The sequence below is a fragment of the Pelodiscus sinensis genome, chromosome 32 (genome assembly GCF_049634645.1).
Source record: "Pelodiscus sinensis isolate JC-2024 chromosome 32, ASM4963464v1, whole genome shotgun sequence".
Taxonomy (NCBI): Eukaryota; Metazoa; Chordata; order Testudines; family Trionychidae; genus Pelodiscus; species Pelodiscus sinensis.
In genome coordinates, this window is record NC_134742.1 from 12,166,993 (window position 1) to 12,192,426 (window position 25,434).

Sequence of the window (25,434 nt, forward strand, 5' to 3'; positions counted from 1 at the left end):
CCAGCTCCGTGGCAAAAACTTTCTGATGCATTTCCCAAGGAGGTTAACTATCCTCGCACCTCTCCCACAAATCTGCTCTTCCCTGTTTCACAGGTGCCCGTTTTCTCTTGGCTTTTCCTTCTCCAGTGCCACTTTCGAAAGTGCACTTGAAAGAAGATATGCAAATTCCCATGGAATTTGCATATCCTCTTTCAAAAGTCTAGCGTAGTCTAGATACACCCACACATGCTTTTACAATTTATATCTCAATTGAGACATAACCTTGTATTTTCCATTTCCAATCAAAGCTTTCCAAGCGTCCTTTCGTATCCCATTTACATTTCTTTTTCTTTTAATTTAGATAACCAGTTTTGATCTCATGGGAAGTACAGTACTATAATGCTGTACACAGACTGTAACAGTCCTTTTTGGAAATAATTTTAGTGTAAAACTGGTTCTCAAAATCAGCTACAAGACAAACTTTCACATATTTATTCTGTTATTCCCCTAAAAATTTGTTCACTGAGAATTCTAACTTTCAATGTTTTCTTTAAAAAACCACTGACTATAACACATCTTATTGCTGAAAGGCTCGATTAAAAAAGAAAGGTATTCATTTTTGCCTATAAAAGAAAAATAAATCTTTGAAAACAAAGCTTTACGTAAATCAATGTTTTTATAGAGCAAAAATTACTTTGAAGAATTGAATTTACCCCAGACAAAGATCAGCTGTGAAACTAATTCACTTGTTTTGATCTTTAATTTGTATGCAAAAATGTACGCTTGACAAAGAAACTTCATCATAGTCTCTGGTAAACATTTTTTAATCACAAAGCCAAGACAATTGTTTTTAACTGAAACATTTTTGTATGCTAACTTCACTTTAGCTCTTGGTTCTTACATGTGTCACGGATAAAGCATTACGTATTAACATTCTGGTATTCTCAAAGACAGTAGTACAGCATTGAAAAAAGTATAAAGCAGCTCAGATACATTTAACCCAGCTTTTACAATATCAAAAGCTTGAAAATCAATTTCAAAAAAGCTTGTTTCTCCTCAAGTACAAATATAAACAACCTGAAAGTGATCAACTAATGCAATGCTTCCCATCTTACTTGACCATAGAACTCTTAAAATAAAAAAAAACACCAGGGAAAACTGGTTGACCCCTTGAAAATAGCAACCCTGGACGATCACCCGGCTCGCCCGCCCCTAAGACCAGCTCGGAGGGCGGGGTGCCTTTAATTTGTATACAAAAATGTACGTTTAACAAAGAAACTTCAGCATAGTCTCTGGTAAACTTTTTTAAATCCCAAAGCCAAAATTGTTGCTTTTAACTGCAACATTTTTGTATGGTAACTTAATTTAGCACTTGGTTCATATATGTGCCATGGATAAAGCATTATGCATTAACATTCCAATATTCTCAAAAACAGTTGTACAACTTTGAAAAAATTATAAAGCAGGTCAGATATATTTAACCCAGATTTTACAAAAGCTTGAAAATCAACTTCAAAAAGCTTGTTCCGCCTCAAGTAAAAATATAAACAACCTGAAAGTGATCAACTAATGCAGCGTTTCGCAACTTCATGTAGCCACAGAACCCTTTAAAAAAAAAACATCGGGGAAAACTGGACGACAAAAAAACAACAACAAAAGAACCAACCAACCAACCAACCAACAACAACAACACACGTGCCTGCCTCTAAGACCGTAGAGGCCAGCGGCCCCTTGAAAAATCCTGGGGCTCCGTGGCATACTATTTGGGAAACACTGAACGGAACTGTATATACCAAGTTAAGGTATCAGTGATTGCTACAAATAACGCTCCCTCCGGGATATTATTGAACCATCTATATGTAACACAAAGTCTTCTTCACTGTCATCATAACATTCACTACCCATGTGCTTCATTCCCAGGGCTCCACCTTCATAATTATCCACTGGTCTTTCATACTCTTCTTGGTATCTGTTAATATTGTTTGCATTGTTCCATTGTGGTTCGTCTGGGTCTTCTAAATCATCTATTGATATTAAACTGTTCACTGGATGTTTTATTTCTTTTTTTATAATATCAGGAGCAGAATCCACATCATCTAGTTGGAGAACATCTATTTGAGACTCTTTTTGCGTTTCTGATGGTGAAATGTAGTTCATAGTAATGGAGTCAACACGGAATATCAGTCTTCTCCTATAGCAGATAATTCCAACCAAAACACTTAAAAGTATCAGAAACAGAGCCCCACCCACTGCACTACTGATGATGGGACCCCAGTTTTCTTCCTGAATTGATGTTGGAAAATGCATTAGTTTTGGTTCTGTTGCTAAACCTGCGATGCCATCAGTTGAAGGATGCCATGGAACCGTAGGTGGTCGTGTAGTAGCAGTAGTAGCAGTAGTAGGATTTGATGGAAAGAGGACTGGGGTAGACAAGAAACAGAAAAGGCAAAGAATGTCAATGCAAGCTAAATCAGTAGAAGATTTATAAGAAAGCCAAGCTGATGAATATGTAAATGTGTTTTCTAACAACAGACAATAGCTTTTCATTTTTAAATACTAAGAAGTTTGAGCAATTATGATTTTTTAAAAATATATGTAATAGTTTTTCAATAATTCTGAATTGATTTATTTGGGGCTATAGGATAACCGGTATGGGTAAATGCTTTTATAGCACAAAAGCAATCATTGTCAATTTTTTAAAATAACCATGAATTCTCCTGAAAGAATGGAGAAGTTCCTTTTCAGTTTATGTACATTTTCTAGTTCACTATTTCCAACCAGTTTTATCTCATCAATGGAAGATATTATGTATGGCAAAGAAATACTGTTTGAAAGACTAATACTGGCAAAAGGACAAATAGCATCTTTACCATTAACTTAAACTTATATTAATCGTTTTAAATTTTGAAGTTTTCCAATGTGCCAAAACAAACTCTTAAAGAATGAAAAACATTGGGTGGTTAAGTTAACAGTAAGTAAAGTACTGATTTTAACTATTCTCCCTCAAACATTGGCTGTTTCAACAGAATCTCAAAAGCCTAAGTGGGGAACAATGAAGGAACTCAAAGGTAACTTATGTTATGGAGTTCTCTATGAATTTTTTCAAGACAATGTCAGTGTAATAATGCAACTTTAAATTTTAACCACTACTTCAGAGAAAACAATTGAACAAAGTCACTAAAAATCACTTGCTACAGAATGTCATAAATACGACATTTCCAGAATGCCATTTGGTTTTACTCTGTTTTAAGTGGTCTTTAAAAAAGTTTAAGTTTCTTCTCCCCTTCCTAATGGCATACATGATAAGTTTTATCTTGCTCTCTGAAGTTATGCGCAGAAGCCTAACATGGAATCTGCTTTTCGGGTCATCTTAGACCTTTATTTTCCTTCTGATTTTTTAAAGATGGCCTAATATGTGCAAATGGTTTAAAACAAAGTGGTTTCATGATCTCAAATTACAAAATTATACAAAGTATGTTTTTTTAAGTGCTGCATGAATTAGTGGATTCTTACCAGCTGCAAGCTTACTTAAAAATTTTCAGTTGTAAGAACTTTTATCAATTGACTCTGACTTTGGTTTACATTTTAGAGAGAATATTAAAAAAAAACCTACTTACACAATAGAAACCCAAGTATCCAGCTATCTTTAATTCATTTTTAACAGTTTGTTACTAATGAGGCAACTAAACACTGACAGTGAAACTGATGGGAATGGTTAAAGTAGCATTTAAGCTAAACAGCCTGAAATGGTAGTAACTGATCAAACAAAACTAAAAGTAAGATCCAAAAACTTCAGTGCTTCTTACAAAGCGGTATTCTAACAATTGTGTAGAATCTGTTATAAAAGTCTTTCACTAAATTAAAGAATTTATTTTCAGTACACACTTGCTCTAGAATGGTAGAGTTTACTTCTTTATCTTTAGTATGATTACTTAGAACTGGTATAGAATCTCTGATGGATTTTTTAAGTACTATGATTGACACTATCTCCTGGAAATGGTATCAGTGCTATTAATGTAATGTTCACTTCCTTTTGTTCTTCCCAGTTTTATGGTAACTTTAATTGAAGACTGAGTTTTAAACAATCCATTCTATAACATGGCTTAAAAAAGCAATATTCAATTAGACACCTGGTACAATTTTTGACACAATAATTTAACAACGCATGCTTGGATAAGTAGGGAGAAACAACAACTCACCTAATATGTAGATTGTCTTTTGATCACTTTTTTCTCCAATGGAATCGGTCACCTTACACATGTAAGTCCCGATATAATTGTAAGTCAGTGGACTGTTGAAATGCAGAGTATTGTTAAAAGACATTAAACCTTCATGCCATTGCCCATCCAACCTAAATTAGACAATATTTTGAGGCAGTTTAAGTGCTCAGAATGTACATATTAAGTTTTATATGCAAACTGTATTACCGGAATCTGGGAATTGGTTCAAGGATTACCAAAAACACCTACTACTAAGGTTAAGATAATTTAATTATCTAATTTCGAAAGTACTTGACATTTTTAATCTGCACCATAACATAATGAAGAGGAGACAATGAGCCACGTTACAGGTATCATTTTGAAAAGCAGCTTGTATAGTCTTTGTAATTATGGTTTTATATTGTTTCCATGTTGAGCAGTTTAGTCAAGCTAAAACTTGAATGTTACTGAGTTAATCTCCAATTAAATTTCATTAACATCCACTTCATTGGATGTTACAGTCTGCATTAGGTGGGGTTTTTTTAAGATCACATAAGGCCAGGTTGATTAAATTAAGCCTACTTAAAATTAAGAGCATTTACTAACTGGGTAGCATATTTTATTTTGAGTTTAGAAGATTCCAGTGAAGAAATCTGGACTTTTTAAAATTTATTTTATCATTATTAACCATACATTTCAAACAAACAATTTTAAAGATTAAACTACTGGTCTTTTTTTCTTCTTAGTGGTCCAGGAAGCAACTTGAGGATACAAGATTGTATTAAGACTGATCTGTAACGATCATGTCAATGATTATCACAACACTATTTTGGTTTATTGGAGATGCTTAAACACTTACATAATAGTTATTTTCTTTGTTTTAAACAGACCAACCATGTGAAGTTACTTTAAGTTCTTCTTTAAGAGGAAAAAAGGCAAGTTATACATTGGCCCATATGGGCTTCAGGTATCTCCCTCCAAGGGAACATACTTAACATGCAAGACTGCACATAGCAGGCAGGAGGACTCACAATAAAGCCACCCATTTCATAGGACATTCACAAAATGCATGTTTAATCACACACCAGAAAGCTACACAAAATATCACATTGCAACACAAATTGACTTACATTTTGAGTCAGGAAGCAAACCATCTTATGCATCTTATTTCCAGGAAGACACATTGCCGAACATAAGAACGGCCAGACTGGGTCAGACCAAATGTCCATCTAGCCCAGTCTCCCATCTGCTGACAGTGGCCAATGCCAGGTGCCCCTGTGCCTTATCTTTAGGACATGGTAAATTTGATAACTGAAATGACACTTCATGTTTTAGATCATTTCATTCAACAAAGATCCGGTCTTTTTGCCTCTCTATTTTAAATGTACACCCGACTAACAGAGGAGGAAGGACAGACAAGAGACACTGTCAATATCTTACACTAAGCTCAAGAAATTCAATATCACAATCAGCTGCCAAAGACGTTGTTCCATTTATGAAAATGGATTTATCCTAAAGAACTGTAATTGTTCAGGCTTCAAGAGTAAAAATTATTGTTTGTACTTTCCCACCCCACTTGCTCCTCCTGTTCCCTTTTCCTTAGGAGGGAAACTGTACAGGGCCAATATTTTTCTTTAAAACGTCCACAAATATGAATGCATCTGTCTGATTCACCAATGTGCGACATATCAATAGCAGTCATTGCTAAACAGCATTAGTCATGTGTTGAAACCAGACAAATTATCAGAAATAAAAGGGCTTTGTTTTCACTTTGTCTTACACTTTGCACACCCTTCAAAACTCTGCATTACTCAAACGATAAATGTGTACATAACCAGCAAAATTCATCTTCAGTTTTCATATACACTTACCTGGTGCATGTAATTGCCATGGACAGTGGATATGCATCAGCACTGCAGCGGAGCTGAATATGCTCTCTTCCAATAAACCCGTTTCCATCATACCCGCTTTGTGAAACTTCAGGGGCATCTATAAAATATGTGCAATTTCACATGCAAATACTCCAATGCAGTCTTTAAAAAACATGTGTGCACTGTTTGGAATGATAAGTTTACATGCTGTATTTAACTAACAGTATAGCAGTACTGAATATCCAATGAGTGGTGGGAATTCTACCCGGAAAGCTTAGTAAATTACGTACACAGGTGTCGGTCAGAGCTTTAATGTAAAGCAAACCAGTAGGCTCCATTAATTTTTAGTTATGTAACTGAAACAAGCTGAAATAATTATGTAGTCCTAGCACCAACAATGCCAGGTTTTAGTATAATACAGTTTTAACTTCAAGGCTGTGTCTACACTGGCATGAATTTCCGGAACTGCTTAAAATGGAATACTATTCCGTTTTCAGTTTTTCCTGAAAAGGAGCGTCTACATTGGCAGGCTGCTTTTCCGAAAAAGCCCTTTTTCCGGAAAAGCGTCTGTGGCCAATGTAGACGCGCTTTTCCGGAAAAGAGCCCCGATCGCCATTTTCACGACCGGGGCTTTTTTCCGGAAAAGACTACTGGGCTGTCTACACTGGCCCTTTTCCGGAACAGTGTTCCGGAATAAGGACTTATGCCCGAGCGGGAGCAGAATAGTTTTTCCGGAATAGCGGCTGATTTTGTACAGTAGAGCGTCGTTGCTTTTCCGGAAATTCAAGGGCCAGTGTAGACAGCTCGCAGCTTATTCCGGAAAAGCGGCTGATTTTCCGGAATAAGTGGCCCAGTGTAGACACAGCCCAAGTGTCCAAATACAGTGAAAGCTTTGTTAACCAAAAGTGGACTTTTGTCGACAAAACTATACCAGCGTCCACACTGCCCTTTTAAAAAGTGGAAGTCAAATCCTAGTGAGGAAAATCGAAAGGAGCTTAAACTTGAGCAAGCAGAGCCAAGGGAAGTTCATTGTAACACCAGGCCGAGCCCGGCCACTACACGGCCTCTGCTGCCATCGTGTGGCGACCTCACCTGTAGCCGGGGGAAGAACCCCTGGGACAAAATGTCTCTTCTGGTTCCCCTGCCTTTAACAGCGAGATTCCTGCAGAGGGTCTAGGGGTGTGAGGAGGACACTGGCCAGTCACTGGGCACCCAAATCCCCCCACAGACACCCCATGCAGCCCCCTGTAAATCGCTCCTGTGCCCTCAGTTTCTCCAATATACAACTGTCCCTATGAACTCTGAGCTAAAGCAAACCCTTCATGGTACAAAGAACCAGGAGTCCGGAGTCCTTGTTTCTGCTGAAGCAGACTGACCCAGCTCCGTGGCAGAAACTTTCTGATGCATTTCCCAAGGGGGTTAACTATCCTCACACCTCTCCCACAAATCTGCTCTTCCCTGCTTCACAGGTGCCTGTTTTCTCTTGGCTTTTCCTTCTCCAGTGCCATTTTCGAAAGTGCACTTGAAAGAAGATATGCAAATTCCCATGGAATTTGCATATCCTCTTTCAAAAGTCTAGCGTAGTCTAGATACGCCCACACATACTTTTACAATTTATATCTCAATTGAGACATAACCTTGTATTTCCCATTTCCAATCAAAGCTTTCCAAGCGTCCTTTTGTATCCCATTTACATTTCTTTTTCTTTTAATTTAGATAACCAGTTTTGATCTCATGGGAAGTACAGTACTATAATGCTGTACACAGACTGTAACAGTCCTTTTTGGAAATAATTTTAGTGTAAAACTAGTTCTCAAAATCAGCTACAAGACAAACTTTCACATATTTATTCTGTTATTCCCTTAAAAATTTGTTCACTGAGAATTCTAACTTTCAATGTTTTCTTTAAAAAACCACTGACTATAATACATCTTATTGCTGAAAGGCTCGATTAAAAAAGAGAGGTATTCATTTTTGCCTATAAAAGAAAAATAAATCTTTGAAAACAAAGCTTTACGTAAATCCATGTTTTTGTAGAGCAAAAATCACTTTAAAGAATTGAATTTACCCCAGACAAAGATCAGCTGTGAAACTAATTCACTTGTTTTGATCTTTAATTTGTATGCAAAAATGTACGCTTGACAAAGAAACTTCATCATAGTCTCTGGTAAACATTTTTTAATCACAAAGCCAAGACAATTGTTTTTAACTGAAACATTTTTGTATGCTAACTTCACTTTAGCTCTTGGTTCTTACATGTGTCGTGGATAAAGCATTACGTATTAACATTCCGGTATTCTCAAAGACAGTAGTACAGCATTGAAAAAAGTATAAAGCAGCTCAGATACATTTAACCCAGCTTTTACAATATCAAAAGCTTGAAAATCAATTTCAAAAAAGCTTGTTTCTCCTCAAGTAAAAATATAAACAACCTGAAAGTGATCAACTAATGCAATGCTTCCCATCTTACTTGACCATAGAACTCTTAAAATAAAAAAAAACACCAGGGAAAACTGGTTGAGCCCTTGAAAATAGCAACCCTGGCCGATCACCCAGCTCGCCCGCCCCTAAGACCAGCTCGGAGGGCGGGGTGCCTTTAATTTGTATACAAAAATGTACGTTTAACAAAGAAACTTCAGCATAGTCTCTGGTAAACTTTTTTAAATCCCAAAGCCAAAATTGTTGCTTTTAACTGCAACTTTTTTGTATGGTAACTTAATTTAGCACTCGGTTCATACATGTGCCATGGATAAAGCATTATGCATTAACATTCCAATATTCTCAAAAAGAGTTGTACAACTTTGAAAAAATTATAAAGCAGGTCAGATATATTTAACCCAGATTTTACACTATCAAAAGCTTGAAAATCAACTTCAAAAAGCTTGTTCCGCCTCAAGTAAAAATATAAACAACCTGAAAGTGATCAACTAATGCAGTGTTTCGCAACTTCATGTAGCCACGGAACCCTTTAAAAAAAAAACATCGGGGAAAACTGGACGACAAAAAAAAACAACAACAAAAGAACCAACCAACCAACCAACCAACCAACAACAACAACACATGTGCCCGCCTCTAAGACCGTAGAGGCCAGCGGCCCCTTGAAAAATCCTGGGGCTCCGTGGCATACTATTTGGGAAACACTGAACTAATGAATGGAACCATATATACCAAGTTAAGGTATCAGTGATTCTTACAAATACCACTCCCTCCGGGATATTATTGAACCATCTATATGTAACACAAAGTCTTCTTCACTGTCATCATAACATTCACTGCCCATGTGCTTCATTCCCAGGGCTCCTCCTTCATAATTATCCACTGGTCTTTCATACTCTTCTTGGCATCTGTTAATATTGTTTGCATTGTTCCATTGTGGTTCGTCTGGGTCTTCTAAATCATCTATTGATATTAAACTGTTCACTGGATGTTTTATTTCTTTTTTTATAATATCAGGATCAGAATCCACATCATCTAGTTGGAGAACATCTATTCGAGACTCTTTTTGCGTTTCTGATGGTGAAATGTAGTTCTTAGTAAAGGAGTCAACACGGAACGTCAGTCTTCTTCTATAGCATATAATTCCAACCAAAACACTTAAAAGTATCAGAAAGAGAGCCCCACCCACTGCACTACTGATGATGGTACCCCAGTTTTCTTCCTGAATTGATGTTGGAAAATGCATTAATTTTGGTTCTGTTGCTAAACCTGCGATGCCATCAGTTGAAGGATGCCATAGAACCGTAGGTGGTCGTGTAGTAGCAGTAGTAGCAGTAGTAGGATTTAATGGAAAGAGGAATGGGGTAGACAAGACACAGAAAAGGCAAAGAATGTCAATGCAAGCTAAATCAGTAGAAGGTTTATAAGAAAGCCAAGTTGATGAATATGTAAATGTGTTTTCTAACAACAGACAATAGTTTTTCATTCTTAAATACTAAGAAGTTCGAGCAATTATGATTTTTTTTAAATATATGTAATAGTTTTTCAATAATTCTGAATTGATTTATGTTTATTTGGGTCTATAGGATAACCAGTATGGGTAAATGCTTTTATAGCACAAAAGCAATCATTGTCAATTTTTTAAAATAACCATGAATTCTCCTGAAAGAATGGAGAAGTTCCTTTTCAGTTTATGTACATTTTATAGTTCACTATTTACAACTAGTTTTATCTCATCCATGGAAGATATTATGTATGGCAAAGAAATACTGTTTGAAAGACTAATACTGGCAAAAGGACAAATAGCATCTTTACCTTTAACTTAAACTTATATTAATCGTTTTAAATTTTGAAGTTGTCCAATGTGCCAAAACAAACTCTTAAAGAATGAAAAACATTGGGTGGTTAAGTTAACAGTAAGTAAAGTACTGATTTTAACTATTCTCCCTCAAACGTGGGCTGTTTCAACAGAATCTCAAAAGCCTAAGTGGGGAACAATGAAGGAACTCAAAGTTAACTTATGTTATGGAGTTCTCTATGAATTTTTTCAAGACATCAGTGTAATAATGCAACTTTAAATTTTAACCACTACTTCAGAGAAAACAATTGAACAAAGTCACTAAAAATCACTTGCTACAGAATGTCATAAATATGACATTTCCAGAATGCCATTTGGTTTTACTCTGTTTTAAGTGGTCTTTAAAAAAGTTTAAGTTCCTTCTCCCCTTCCTAATGGCATACATGATGGGTTTTATCTTGCTCTCTGAAGTTATGCGCAGAAGCCTAACATGGAATCTGCTTCTTGGGTCATCTTAGACCTTTATTTTCCTTCTGATTTTTTAAAGATGGCCTAATATGTGCAAATGGTTTAAAACAAAGTGGCTTCATGATCTCAAATTACAAAATTATACAAAGTATGTTTTTTTAAGTGCTGCATGAATTAGTGGATTCTTACCAGCTGCAAGCTTACTTAAAAATTTTCAGTTGTAAGAACTTTTATCAATTGACTCTGACTTTGGTTTACATTTTAGAGAGAATATTAAAAAAAAACCTACTTACACAATAGAAACCCAAGTATCCAGCTATCTTTAATTCATTTTTAACAGTTTGTTACTAATGAGGCAACTGAACACTGACAGTGAAACTGATGGGAATGGTTAAAGTAGCATTTAAGCTAAACAGCCTGAAATGGTAGTTACATGGCACTTCTCTTTGCTACGTAGATTCTTTACCATAGCAAGGACTATTACAGTAAGTGCTTTTCTGATTGAATTACTAACTGAAAGTCTGCCAACAATTGTGGCAATACCCCACCCACAAGAGACCACCACAGACATGGAACCCCTCAAACAAAGCAATTTTATTTTACTCCTTACCAGCTGACATTTCTGCAGTATGTCAACCCATGTCAAATTAGGTAGCATGGAAGTTGCCAATAATGCTGTCTTCAGCACAAAGGAAGGCAAAAACTTGCTCTAGAATGGTAGAGTTTACTTCTTTATCTTTAGTATGATTACTTAGAACTGGTATAGAATCTCTGATGAATTTTTTAAGTACTATGATTGACACTATCTCCTGGAAATGGTATCAGTGCTATTAATGTAATGTTCACTTCCTTTTGTTCTTCCCAGTTTTATTGTAACTTTAATTGAAGACTGAGTTTTAAACAACCCATTCTATAACGTGGCTTAGAAAAGCAATATTCAATTAGACACCTGGTACAATTTTTGACACAATAATTTAACAACGCATGCTTGGATAAGTAGGGAGAAACAACAACTCACCTAATATGTAGATTGTCTTTTGATCACTTTTTTCTCCAATGGAATCGGTCACCTTACACATGTAAGTCCCGATATAATTGTAAGTCAGTGGACTGTTGAAATGCAGAGTATTGTTTAAAGACATTAAACCTTCATGCCTTTGCCCATCCAACCTAAATTAGACAATATTTTGAGGCAATTTAAGCGCTCAGAATGTACATATTAAGTTTTACAGGCAGTCCCCGGGTTACGTACAAGATAGGGACTGTAGGTTTGTTCTTAAGTTGAATTTGTATGTAAGTCGGAACTGGTACATATTGTAGGGGAAACTCTAGCCAAACATTTCTCCAGAGCTCAGTTTTATTCTCCCACACCTCACTTCCTTCAGTCCTTTATTCTCAAGCTGAGGTGTCTGCTGAGAAAAGCCGCTCAGCGTCTGCTGGGGTGGGGGCGCTAGCTTCGCGTCTCCCTGGTCTGCTGGGGGGGGCGCTAGCTTCCCGTCTCTCTGGTCTGCTGGGGGGAAGCAGCTAGTGCGGGGTTGCCTCACCCCGTTTGTAAGTAGGGATCCGATGTAAGTCGGATCCATGTAACCCGGGGACTGCCTGTATATGCAAACTGTATTACCTGAAAAAAGTTAAATTATCTTATGTTTACTTTGATGAATGTAACTTATGTTACATGATTAAAGTTCTTTCAGTTAAAGCAGCAATATCAATGTTAAGTCTCTGGGTGCAGATCTGGGTCCCCTTTTCACTTGTTCTGTCAGAGATGGAAAACCAACGAGAAAATTAAAACACAAGCCCGCTTCTGTCAAGCCAAGTGCTCTAAGTGTCCAGTGTACAGTGGCTCGCTTATTCTACAGAAGAATGAGGCCTGGGATGCAATACTAATAGGTTAATCTCCTGCTTGGTATGAATTCAAAAGAGACTTAGGAAGAAAACCAAGCTGACTTTTTTGTATGCCCTCATGCATTCTTGATAGTGGACCCACCAAATAGTGTTCTACTGAGATACGCAAGTTCTTACTGCCCATACTGAAATAATAGTTACAAAATCTTAATGGCCAAATGAAAGAAGGAACAAATAAATGTCTGAAGGCTCAAAGTGGAAGTTTTTCAAAGAAATGAGAACTAAAGTGAGGTCCCACGGCTGCTGTTTGTTCCTAGATAGGAAAAAAAGGTTGACTAGGTTCCTGATCAATTTGCAGTGCAGAAGCTTTGTGTAGGAAGATGACCCTTGACTACCACAAAGCATAGAGAATTTCAGCTGTGTTGACATACTCTCCCCCCCCCCACTCCTGACTTCTCTCAAGTACTCCTAAGGGTACTCATCATACCACCGGTTGAGAAACACTGATCTAGTTAACTTAGAACTATCTCTATACCGGGAAGGTTCGGTGACAGAAGTGCTGTGGACATGCAAAAGTTGAAGAAAGTGAAAATCAGTCAAACTGGTTTCTTGTCCTCCCATGGTCAACAATTCATGGCCACATTGCTAGCTCCCTACTCTACACTACAAAGTTAATTCGAACTAACGGACGTTAGTTCGAATTAACTTTGATAGGCGCTACACATACAAACCGCTAGTTCGAACTTAATTCGAACTAGCGGAGTGCTTAGTTCGAACTAAGTAAACCTCATTCTACGAGGACTAAGCCTAGTTCGAACTTGTAGCCCCTTAATTCGAACTAGTGGGAGACTAGCCCTCCCCAGCTTTCCCTGGTGGCCACTCTGGCCAACACCAGGGAAACTCTATTGCCCCCCTCCCGGCTCCGGACCCCTTAAAGGGGCACGGGCTGGCTACGGTGCCCGTGCCAGGTGCAAGCCTGCCAGCACCCAGCTAGCAGACCCTGCACCTGGCACGGCTCGAGCCAGCCACCCAATGCCCCCCAGCCCTCCCCCTCTTCCCGGGACCAGGCTCGCGGCTCCCGGGAGCTTGCCCGGGACCACAAGAGGCGGGCACCCGCCTGGTCTAGTGCGGACATCGTGGACCTCGTCCACGACCACCGCACTAGGCACAGGAAAGTGGCCGTCTAGGGCAGGAGAGCTGCCAGCCTGGCCACCCAGGAGCAGGTGTGCATGAAAATCAAGGTGGTCCACTGAGACCCCCGACCCTGAGCCCTGAGCTTACAATGGCCATACTGGGTCAGATCAAAGGTACATCTAGCCCAGTAGCCTGTCTGCCGACAGCGGCCAACACTAGGGACCCTGGAGGGGATGGACCGAAGACAGTGACCAAGCCATTTGTCTCGTGCCATCCCTCTCCAGCCTGCCACAAACTTTGGGCAGGGACACCACTCCTACCCCCTGGCTAATACCACTCCATGAACCCAACCTCCATCACTTTATCTCACTTCCCTTTAAACTCTGTTCTAGTTCTAGCCTTCACAGCCTCCTGCAGCAAGGAGTTCCACAGGTTGACTCTTTGCTTTGTGAAGAACAACTTTCTGTTACTAGTTTGAAGCCTGCTACCCATTCCTTTCCTTTGGTATCCTCTAGTCCTTCTATTATGGGAACTAATGAAGAACTTTTCTTTATGCACCCTCTCCACCTTTTTGCCTCTCTATTTTAAATGTACACACGACTAACAGAGGAGGAAGGACAGACAAGAGACACTGTCAATATCTTACACTAAGCTCAAGAAATTCAATATCACAATCAGCTGCCAAAGACGTGAAAATGGATTTATCCTAAAGAACTGTAATTGTTCAGGCTTCAAGAGTAAAAAGTATTGTTTGTACTTTCCCACCCCACTTGCTCCTCCTGTTCCCTTTTCCTTAGGAGGGAAACTGTACAGGGCCAATATTTTTCTTTAAAACATCCACAAATATGAATGCATCTGTCTGATTCACCAATGTGCGACATATCAATAGCAGTCATTGCTAAACACACATACTGAGCATTAGTCATGTGTTGAAACCAGACAAACTGTCAGAAATAAAAGGGCTTTGTTTTCACTTTGTCTTACACTTTGCACACCCTTCAAAACTCTGCATTACTCAAACGATAAATGTGTACCTAACCAGCAAAATTCATCTTCAGTTTTCATCTACACTTACCTGGTGCATGTAATTGCCATGGACAGTGGATATGCATCAGCACTGCAGCGGAGCTGAATATGCTCTCTTCCAATAAACCCGTTTCCATCATACTCGCTTTGTGAAACTTCAGGGGCATCTATAAAATATGTGCAATTTCACATGCAAATACTCCAATGCAGTCTTTAAAAAACATGTGTGCACTGTTTAGAATGATAAGTTTACATGCTGTATTTAACTAACAGTATGGCAGTACTGAATATCCAATGAGTGGTGGGAATTCTACCCGGAAAGCTTAGTAAATTACGTACACAGGTGTCGGTCAGAGCTTTAATGTAAAGCAAACCAGTAGGCTCCATTAATTTTTAGTTACGTAACTGAAACAAGCTGAAATAATTATGTAGTCCTAGCACCAACAATGCCAGGTTTTAGTATAATACAGTTTTAACTTCAAGTGTCCAAATACAGTGAAAGCTTTGTTAACCGGCACTCTGTTAACCAGAAAACTTTGTTAACCGGCATTGCCCCCAGACACAATACTGTAACGTCTTCAGGCGCACAGGCCTGGCTTAATTTACCATGATCGGCTTAACAATTTTTTATGTAAGAAGTACTAATCATCTCTAACTTAAAATAGAAATGTGAGACCAACAGCCTCACATTACAAAATTACCAATATTAAAAACTTGAGTCACTTCGTTTTTCCTAAGTTGATGGGACTCTCAGATAACTGGAAGTTTTAGATAACGGGAACACCACAATCCCCAAGCGTTCCAGATAACACAGGTTTTGCAGCATATCTAATTCAGTGAAATCGAGAAATTATACAGTGTTAAGCGACGAATCGTACGTATGACATGAGAAACTTTTAGCTAATGATTTATGATGTAGTAAGTATATGCACTGTGCTTATGTAATGCTTTTAAACAAGAAACTTGAGTTTATTTTTTTTTTTTTATTTCTTTTCAAAGTGATAATGGTACCAATTGGAATCCCATCTTCCCAACTTTTCAGCCCTTCAGTATTAGTGATCTTATCCCCAGAATCTCATCTTAGCCAGCTGCAGAAAATCGGAGAGTTTTAAAAACACACTTATTATAATTCTTCTATAGCTATCCTTGGGGCAAATTCACAGTGTATTACAAAATGGGAATGCTGAAATATAATTGACACACCAATAGAAAAGCTCTCCTACAGTAAAAAGTAAAGGTAGAGAAGAGTCAGACTCAGAGTAGGACAGTTAGGGTGAGTCCAGGACATCAGGCACAATTACCTCCTCCAAACACAGGTGGCAAAAATGGGGGCGGGGGGTGGCGAGCAAAACTTGAAACTCATCTCTCTTCTCACAGAAGCCAAATCTTTCCAACTTTTACTTTAGTGTTAAGTTATGTTTGAGGCGTATTATGAATACTTATTATTGCTAGCCCAAAAAGGTTATGCTACCAGAGAGACAGACAATTTTTTTGTTATGACCATCTCTCTTCAGCACTATCAATATTGAATGTCACTATCAATATTGTTAGGATAAAGTTTTTTTCATCCCTCTCCAGACTGTGCACTAGTGGAAATCACATGTAGGTAGTAGCAGTACAAAAACTTGTCGTCTTCTCTCAACAGAATTGCCTTATAGTCAAAATTCACTGAATACTATTTACACTTTTTTTTAAAAAAAGTCATGATCATTTATTTCATTATTTATGTATCAAAGCACAGGGTTTGGAAAGAGTATTTACAGTTCTCACAACTTGCTTTTTTTATATTTATGAATATTCCATTCAAATAAATCAGATTCAAGTGTAGAAAATCCAGGACTCAGTTTAAGCTGGTTATTACAACAAAGCACCAAGCAAAACTGCTTCTCTATTCACACTCAGCACAATTTTATAAGACTACTAAGGAAGTTGTCATGAGTATGAAGCCCATACCTTTTTTATAATTTGTTTGGAAGGTGTTAAAGTTAATTTATTTCTAACTAGTATTGGAGACAAGATGTGTAACATTCTATTTTTTTCTAATACAATTACACACATTCTAATCAGCCAACCCTCTAATATAATATAGACTGCTCTGAAATTGTTGAAAGTTCATCAATTCAATGGAAGATATTTGTAAAGAACATTTTTTGATAGACAGTTCTTTAAAAGTAGAGGGTTTATCTGATGGAAAATTATTTATTGCTTGGAATAGTGGATCATAAATGTAGTCCTTTAATATTTCAAATATTTCCTGATTCCAAGTTAACAATATAACTATCAATGTCATTCTCAGATCTTAAACTTATTAAAGTATTTCTCAAGATGGCAAGAAAGTATTTCTCAAGATGGCACGAGGGCAAAAATCAGTAATTAAACTTAAGTTTAATGTTTCTTCCTGCAAGCCACGAATATACCACATTGATTACAAGTGGGAAAGCATAAAAAGAAGAAATTCTTTAAATTACTCAACATTCTATTTCTGTCAAGTGTTCACGTTATCAATTACTGACAGATGATAAATATTTTTGATAGAACAGATTACTGCAGGAGGCCTAATGTTCAGTGTGAGGGAACAAAAGAACATATCACCCTCTCCTGTGCATGCCTTAGTATACTGTGTAGGTAGCAACTGAAAATGGATGCCTAAAGTTAAATTCTGAATCTATAGGAACATAACTAAGATTCCAGGATTTTACAAAACTCAGGGCCACATAGTTCAACTTCAGGCATCCATTTTGGGGTACGCAGTCTAAAATTTGCAGCATCATATCAAAATGACAAAGTAACATACAATGTAAAGTTTTAAGAAATGAAGAATGGTAAACTAAAGTTAATCTTCTACGGAGAGAAAGTGACTGGAATTGATTTTGGGAGCAGCTCTTGTCAAAGGCAGGGGGACACTAGAGCCCATTACTACTGCGAAGTCTAAGGAGAAGCTTTAGCATATGTCTTTGAACTGTAGTTCAGATCATGGAAGAGTGAATAAAGCCACAAATGAGGAGATGCTGCGGGTGTGAACTAAAGGTTCTAAATATGCGTGACTGCATATAGGCTTCTAAGTGGAGGGACTCAGTTATCTACTCTCTCTAATACTATTAGCGTAGCGAGCGTGTGATCTGGTAAAGAGTTATCCTATAAGAGTTTTCATCACTCAAGTTCTTGGGAAATATGCTTTGTATTACCCTAACTGTGGAATGACAACCACCATTTCAAGTATTTTAAAACATTCTAGTTCTTGTTGAATGGGAAAATACATTTTGCCTACATGAAGTCCCTGGAAAGCTGATGAAGAATTAGGCTTGCCAGATGCTTTCAATCAAAAAAACCCGAACATGGTTTACATGTCTGGTATTTTCTGTTTTTTGTTTTTTGTTTTTTTTTACCGGACAGGGGCCAGAAATAACGGACTATCCAGGTGAAACCGGACACCTGGTAACCCTATGAAGAATTCAATCCTTTTGTTTTCAACATCCCAGTATGTGTCACATTTCTTAAAAAGTAAGAGTCCATGAAGAAACATGTGAGGTACATCAGCTGGTAATTATATCAAGTTAATCAGAAATTAAGATCCAATATGTCTTGGAGAATAGGGCAATAGATTGGGTCTCAGAAGATCTGGGGTCTACACCTAGGTTGACCAATGGCCTGCTGAGAATCCTTGGTCAACTCACTTCAACTCTTCATGGACTAGCTCTAATGTGACAGAACAGTTGCGAAAGCAGTAGCTAATGTGCTGTACACTTACATTGTACGTCCAACATGTAACGATATCTCATCTCCTTTTCCAAAGCTGGGTGTCTCACAACACAAGTTATGCGTCTTCCTCTGGCAAGTTTGGTGGGTTTTAGTTTGTACTGACTGACAACGGTCACAGTTTCATTGGGAAATGAAGTAGAACTGGATTCCATTTCTCCCAAATCTCCTTCCCAATCAATATCTGCAGCAGGTTTTCCAGTGGCTGCTGTACAAATGGCTACTACTGTCTGACTTTCTCCATCTATTAGAGAGTTCGGTCCCTTTGTTAGGCTCACAGTGGGTTCAACTATTGAAACAAAAAGTTATTAAGTAAGTTTTCAGTCAAGATCGGAAATGTTCATTTAACTTCATTTTCTACATTCTATCTGAATAGCTTACCACTACTAACACTTTCTCAAGAGTCCCAGGAGCTCATGATCAGCTGGGGAGTCCCCAGCTGACCCTACACTCCCTGCAACTGCCCCGTTGAATCGCTCAGAAGCACAGTTTAAGGGACAGCAGGAATCCCCTGCTGATCCAGGGCTCCATGGCTGGGGACTCTTGTGCATTTCAAAGAAGGCCCCCACGTGCAGTCCGGAGTCAGGAGAACTTCCCTCTGGCCCCAGGCTGCACGCGGAGTTCCTCTGTACAAGAGCCCTCGCTGGAGCTCTTGTACATTTCAAAGGAGGAATGCGGAAATGCTTATCGACTAGTCAAAAAGCTAGTCGGCTAGTCTTTAACATCCTTACTTTGTAGATGAATTCTTTAATTACCTGCTCCGTTATCTTTCCTGACACATAAGTGAGACTGACTGCTCTGTAGTTTCCTGGGCTTTTCTTATTTCTTTTTTTTTATAGATGAGCATTATATTTGCCCTTTTCCAGTCTTCTGGAATCTCTCCCAACTTCCATGATTTTTCAACTATGATAGCTAAAGATTCAGTTACCTCCTGGGTCAGCTCCTTGAGTATTCTAGGATGCATTTCAGGTGACCTGCAGACATCTAGCTTTTCTAAGGCTACTTCTACTCTATGAGTTTTTGCAGCAGAAAATATGCTAACGAGGAACGTATTTGCATGAGTCGTGATATCATTAGCGTATTTTCTGCTGTTTCTTTTTGCACAAAGGGTTTTTGTGCAAAAAGAAGCAGTGTGGACGTTTCCTTTTTGTGCAAAAAAAACATTTTATGCAAGATCCTTATGCCTCTCCTGGGCTTGTTGGGCTGGGAGAGGAAGACGGGGGAGTATTTTGTCAACAAAAGAGCCAGCAAACAGTGGCTACGCTGCCTGGCTTGAAGTGTACGTCTAGACTTGCTTTTACTTTCAAAAGAAGATATTCAAATTTGGCATGAATTTGCATATCTTCTTCTGACTGCTTTTTCAAAAGAGGTTCTTTCAAAGAAGAAAGCAGTCTAGATGTCGTTCTTTCGAAAAAAAAACTTTTCAAAAGAACTGTTCTTCCTAAAAAAGTGAGGTTTTCACGGTTCTTTAAAAAAAAAGGTTTTTTTGTTTTTTTTTTTAAAAGAACTGAATCTAGACTACTTTCTTTTTCGAAGAAGTTCTTTCAAAAAAGCAATCAGAAGAAGATATGCAAATTCGCACCGAATCTGCATATCTTCTTTCAAAAGTAAAAGCAAGTCTAGACGTACCCTTCGTGACAAGGCTATGCTGATACAGACGTGTTGCTAAAAGCTGCATTAGATGAACCCCATGTCAGCCAAGAGGATTTATCAAGTAAACTTGAGCCTGCAGACTAAGTTAATGCTGTTACTCCCAAAAGGCTATAAGATGCCTGAAGACTTGGTTAAGAAGCTGGAACCCACTACCAGAATTTCAAATAGCCATTTGTCAAACCACACTACCGAATTTTCAGTGTACTGTAGGAAGGTGAAAACAGCCAATAAGTATGTGGCAAAAAAGTGCATGTTAAGTAGGCATGTTGCCAAGCCCTATAAAGTTTGTTTTCCTTTTTTTTCGGAGGGTGGGGGGGGCCTGTAAAAAGTGAAAAATAAAATTCACACACATACATACCTAATACGGTTACAGTTGTTGATGCCTGAACATTTCCTAGTGGGAATGTAACTGCTTTGCATACATACTCTCCTGAATCAGAGAAGCTTATATTATTTAGGATGATAGTTGCATTGGTACGAGAGTAGTTCTTAAATGACACTCTTCCTTGGTATTCTCCTTGAACAGAAAACCCATATTCAGGATGAAGAACAGCAATGGTCCGTGTGCTTTTACCGTGTACCTTCTCCCATGAGGTTTGTATTATCTTTCCATTTATTTCAATGATGCATTTCAATGTGACATTCTTCCCCCAAACTGCTGTTACATGTGGATCAACAATTGGTCCAGCCAAGACACCTAAAAACCAGAAATGCTGTGTTAACTGAATTTCATCAAACACAAGAATCAAATCTAGAGGCTGTTGTTTTTGCATTTCATTTAAAACTTCAGTTTATTCCTCTATTGCAGGGGAGAGGAATAAAACGGCAGTGGGTTACCAGGGTTAAGCCACCGTGGGCAGCTGCTGCTATATTTAGCTGCACCTTTGCACAAACAGCTCTCAGCTCCTCGTGGCTAGGAATGGCAATGCAGCTTCAATCCACCATACCTGCAGAGGCACAGGTAAATATGGCTGTGTGGGGGGTGCAAAGGACTAGCCCTAGTGAACCGGATCTGCCACATGGGCCAGCATTTATCCACTCCTGTTCTATTGCACTGTGCTTCCCTAGAGGCAGGATTTTGGGACCAATGCACAGAAGAGTAAAATCAGTCCCTGGGTTCCTATTCTAAGCAATGTAATTCTGTGCCAATGCCCGTCACTTCCTTTGGCAGACAGTGATTTTTATGGCTTTTTATTATTGAATAATGATTTTTTAAAATACTCAAGAGCAATTTTATGGTATTAAAGGAGGTGTCAGGGCAATTACATAACGGAACAGATGTTGAAATCAGGGATATTCAATATCGGTTACTTGAATAGTTGATTAACCTCATTAATTCTTATTGATTAGTTAGCTATTCTATAGTCCCCAAGCAGGCCCTATCCGGGAGGCGGAGAGGGCTCTGAGCTCCCGGACCCAGGACGAGCTGGAACCGAGCCGGGCTGCCTGCCTGGCTCCTAACACACTTTAACAGTGAAACATTTCAACTATCAAAAGAGGCTGAAGAGAAATAAAGCACTCCTTTTATAAGTGGCTTGTGTGAAGGCTTGAGAATAATCCACTGAATGAGGCTCACTACAATAACAGGTGATTTAAAAAGCCTTTCCTCATCAACTGGTAACAAAGCCAGGCAACCGGCATGGAAATTTTCGACTCTGATGCAGATATGAACAGCAAGTGGTGCTGCTCCATAAGTTGAGCTGTCAGTATTAATACTGGCACTAGCAGCACTAAAACTGGAAGAACCAGAGCAGATACATTACAAGCAGCAGCAGGTATAAACCCAGAATATATAAACCCAGAATACATAAGTCCAGATATAAGCCCAAAACAGCAGCTTCTCTAATGATGCATTAAGCAATTCAGAGGGCTGTTAAAGACAGACTATAACAAATGGTCTGGTAGCACTTTATAGACCAGTGATTCCCAAATGGGGTTCCGTGGAACCCCGGGGTTCCGCAAAGTGATAATAAGGATTCCGCGAGAAAATTCCCTCACAATAACATTTTATGATTTAAAAAAATAATTATGATGATATTTTTGTTTTTAAATAGGTGCAATTAAACTAAATCTTGATCTCATGATCTTGTTTAGCAGTTGTTTATTATTTTCCTTACTTATTGGTGGTCTACTTTTTCAGCTCCATATATTAGTCTGTTATGAGGGGTTCTGCAAAATTCCTTTGAGTTGAAAAGGGTTCCGTGGCCAAATAAAATTGGGAAACACTGTTATAGACTAACAAAACATGAGAGGGTATCATGAGCTTTTGTGGCCACGGCCCACTTCTACAGATGACCGGAAGAAGTGGGCCGTGCCCACGAAAGCTCATGATCCCATCTCCATGTTTTGTTAGTCTATAAAGTGCTACCAGACCATTTGCTGTTTTTTAAGTTTTTCCTGTACAGACTACTCAGCTACCCCGAATCTTCCAACCTACTACAGATCAAGCTAATGCTGCAGGCAGTTGAGAGAACTGACCCAATGCCAAAAGCAAAGGAGCTAGCAGCAGACTAGCAGTTGTAATGTAGATTGTGATGCAATGTCAAGTGTGGCCAGTAGTTTTGCTGAAATCATCTGGCAACCCTAGCAATTAGTCAACTATCCGATAAGCATTTGCTTATCAGATAGCTGATTAGTCCTTTACATCCCTACTACATATTGCTCTTGACAGCTGGTAGGTGCCTATTATGTTAGGGGATTGAGGGAGAACAGACATCTCTTGGAAAGCATCCCAGAAGCAGCTAACCCTAATGATTCCCTCCTAACACTAAGGCTTAAATTCTAGTTTTGATAGAGCCTCCATTAACAGTAACTGCAAAACCACTCACCAAAAGCATATGCCATAAATTGCATTTAGAAGATGTATATGTAGAAAGGAATAAATTCTGATTTGCACTGAACTCTTTGGTAGTTTCCACAATTATAGAGCAAAAAACAGGCATTCAACGTATTCTCTCTCTTGTCCCCAGGATTTGAAGCAACAGGAAATAACACTAACAAGTAATGCCACTGTATAATTCCTCATGCTACACTTAGGTGTAAAGCTACATCCTAGCAGATTCACCTTCTGCCTCGCTTTCTGCTATTGATTTAGGACAGTGTTTCTCAACCAGTGGTACAAGTACCCGTAGGGGTATTTGAGAGACGTCTGGGAAGTACGTCAACACAACTGAAAATTGGAGAAAACTGAATTTTTGTTTTAAGTTTTACAGCACTTTATTATTTTGTACTTTTTACACCCAAAAATTTTCATCACTCACCCACTACAATTAACTTGTTTAAACAAATGTGTTGCAATGGTAGAAAAAAACCTGTGTCTCTGAAAACTGTAGGTCCTGGGAGTACTTATACTTTTTTTTTAAGAAAAAAAGGTTGAGAAACACCAATTGAGGACACCTCAGATCTTCCTCCATTCCAAGGAAGTAAGTCTTTCAATTACTCTATCATTCTAGGGAAATTATTGGCTTTATATTACAATTTTTAAATTAGTCATATTCTGGCCTTCTAGAATTTTGGCTCTGTTTCTTCCCTTGAGGGATGAAGTCCCATAACATAAGACTATCAACCACCTGTTTAAGAAATTGTAAACTGTTGACTCTCTTTGCTCAGGATGTGGAAATCCAGATTTGTAACCAGAAGACAACAGCTGTTTCTCCATCACCCAATGCCTCAACCCATATTTCTTGTTACAGACACATTCCCTTATCAACTCTGAGCTTTTCAGAACCAGATGCCATGCTTCCTAATACATTTTTTATTTCATGTCAATAATTCTAGGCTACGTCTACACTGGCATGATTTTGCATAAGAACTCTTTTGCAGAAGAGTTCTTGTGTAAAAACTCTTCCAGAAGAGAGCGTCTACATTGGCATGTGCCTTTGCACAAGAGATGTGCTTTTGTGCAAGAGCATCCTTGCCAGTGAGGACACCTTCTTGTGCAAGAAAGCTCTGATGGCCATTTTAACCATAAGGCTTTCTTGCGCAAGTCATTCATGTTGCCTGTTTACACTGGCCTCTTGCACAAGAACAGTTGCACAAGAGGGCTTATTTCTGACCGGGAGCATCCTAGTTCTGGCGCAAGAAGCCCTGATTTCACACATGAGAACGTCAGCGTTCTTGCGCAAGAACTCGCGGCCATTGTAGACAGGCAGCACGTTTGGGCGCAAAAAGCGGTCGTGTTTGCGCAAGATCGCGCCAATGTAGACACAGCCCTAGAAAGCCCCAAAGTCCTATTTGAGAACTCTTGGACACACATCCTTGAAACAAAATCAGTGAAGGCATCACCTTACAAGGGTGGGCAATACATTTTGCCCGGGGGAGGGGCCACTTCAAAAAATTTTGAAGTCGCCCCCGGCCACCCCAGAGGGGGCTGTTCCCAAACAGAAAGGAGTGGGGCTACCCCACCCCTAGATCATGATAGGTCTAGTCATAGGGGAGACCCTTTGCCCCCTCTTCCCATTAGGCCCCCCCAGGCCCTGGAAGAGACTTGGCATGCTCCCCCAGCCTCAGGCCCAGGAAATCAGGACCTGGGGGGGCAGGGGAGTGCAGGAAGCCTCCTCCTCCCCCTGCCAGGAGCACGTGGCACTTTAAAGGAAGCTTCCAGCAGCTCCCCCCTACTAGAGGTGGGGGGAGGGGGGGGGAACAAGGGAATCCTCCTCCTCCGCGCTTCCCCTCCCCCGCCCTGCGAGGAGCGCGGCGCTTCAAAGCGCCACGTGCTCCAGGCAGGGCGCTCCAGGGCCGGAGCCACCCGCTGGGGCCCTTTTGCTCTCCCCCCCCCCCCCCCATGCACGTGCAAACCCACCCCCCAGGCAGCGGGCCACGCGCAGCTCGCAGTGCAAAGGGGGGGGGCGAAAATTTTGCAGCCCCCCCCCTCCCCTGGCCGAGGCGGGACCCGAACCCCGCAGGCAGCCGGGGTGTGTGTGTGGGGGGGGGGATCCTAGCTGGGCTCTGCCCCCCCCCCAGCCAGGAGTCTCCACCCCCCCCCAAACTTTCGCCCCACTCCGCTCACCGCAGCGCAGGAGCAGCCACAGCCCCAGCAGAGCCGGGGAGGGGGCGCCGCCCGCGGAAAGCCCCCCCCGGGCTGGAGGGGGGGCGGCCGCCTGCATCCCCGCCTGCATGCTCCGGACTCCCCGACCGGCCGCCGCCTCTGTCTGTCCCCGGGGCTGCTTCGTGCGTCCAGCCCCTCCCTGCCGCCCCAGGAGGGGTGGGGGGGAGAAATCAGAGCGGTGCCCTCTCCGGGCTCCTCTTCTCTCCGCAGCCCCTCTGCTGC

The 25,434-nt window shown here is 39.8% G+C and overlaps 1 protein-coding gene across 4 annotated transcripts; it reads right to left on the reverse strand.

Annotated features, from left to right (window-relative positions):
- Positions 1 to 697: 697 nt before the first annotated feature.
- Positions 698 to 25,434, reverse strand: LOC102463169 (nectin-3-like). Of its 4 annotated transcripts, none has more exons than XM_075913830.1 (8): positions 25,174 to 25,434; positions 20,524 to 20,862; positions 18,505 to 18,801; positions 14,806 to 14,923; positions 11,770 to 11,861; positions 6,050 to 6,167; positions 4,179 to 4,330; positions 698 to 2,399 (listed from the first exon to the last, which is right to left on the reverse strand). In XM_075913830.1, the coding sequence occupies exons 1-8, from the start codon at positions 25,280 to 25,282 to the stop codon at positions 1,795 to 1,797; spliced, it is 1,830 nt and encodes a 609-aa protein (XP_075769945.1). In that variant the 5' UTR covers positions 25,283 to 25,434; the 3' UTR covers positions 698 to 1,794. The 4 variants fall into 4 exon arrangements, with proteins under 4 accessions (XP_075769945.1, XP_075769944.1, XP_075769948.1 ...); XM_075913829.1 differs by having other exon boundaries at positions 11,770 to 11,921; XM_075913833.1 differs by lacking the exons at positions 698 to 2,399; positions 4,179 to 4,330; positions 6,050 to 6,167 and adding an exon at positions 8,032 to 9,754.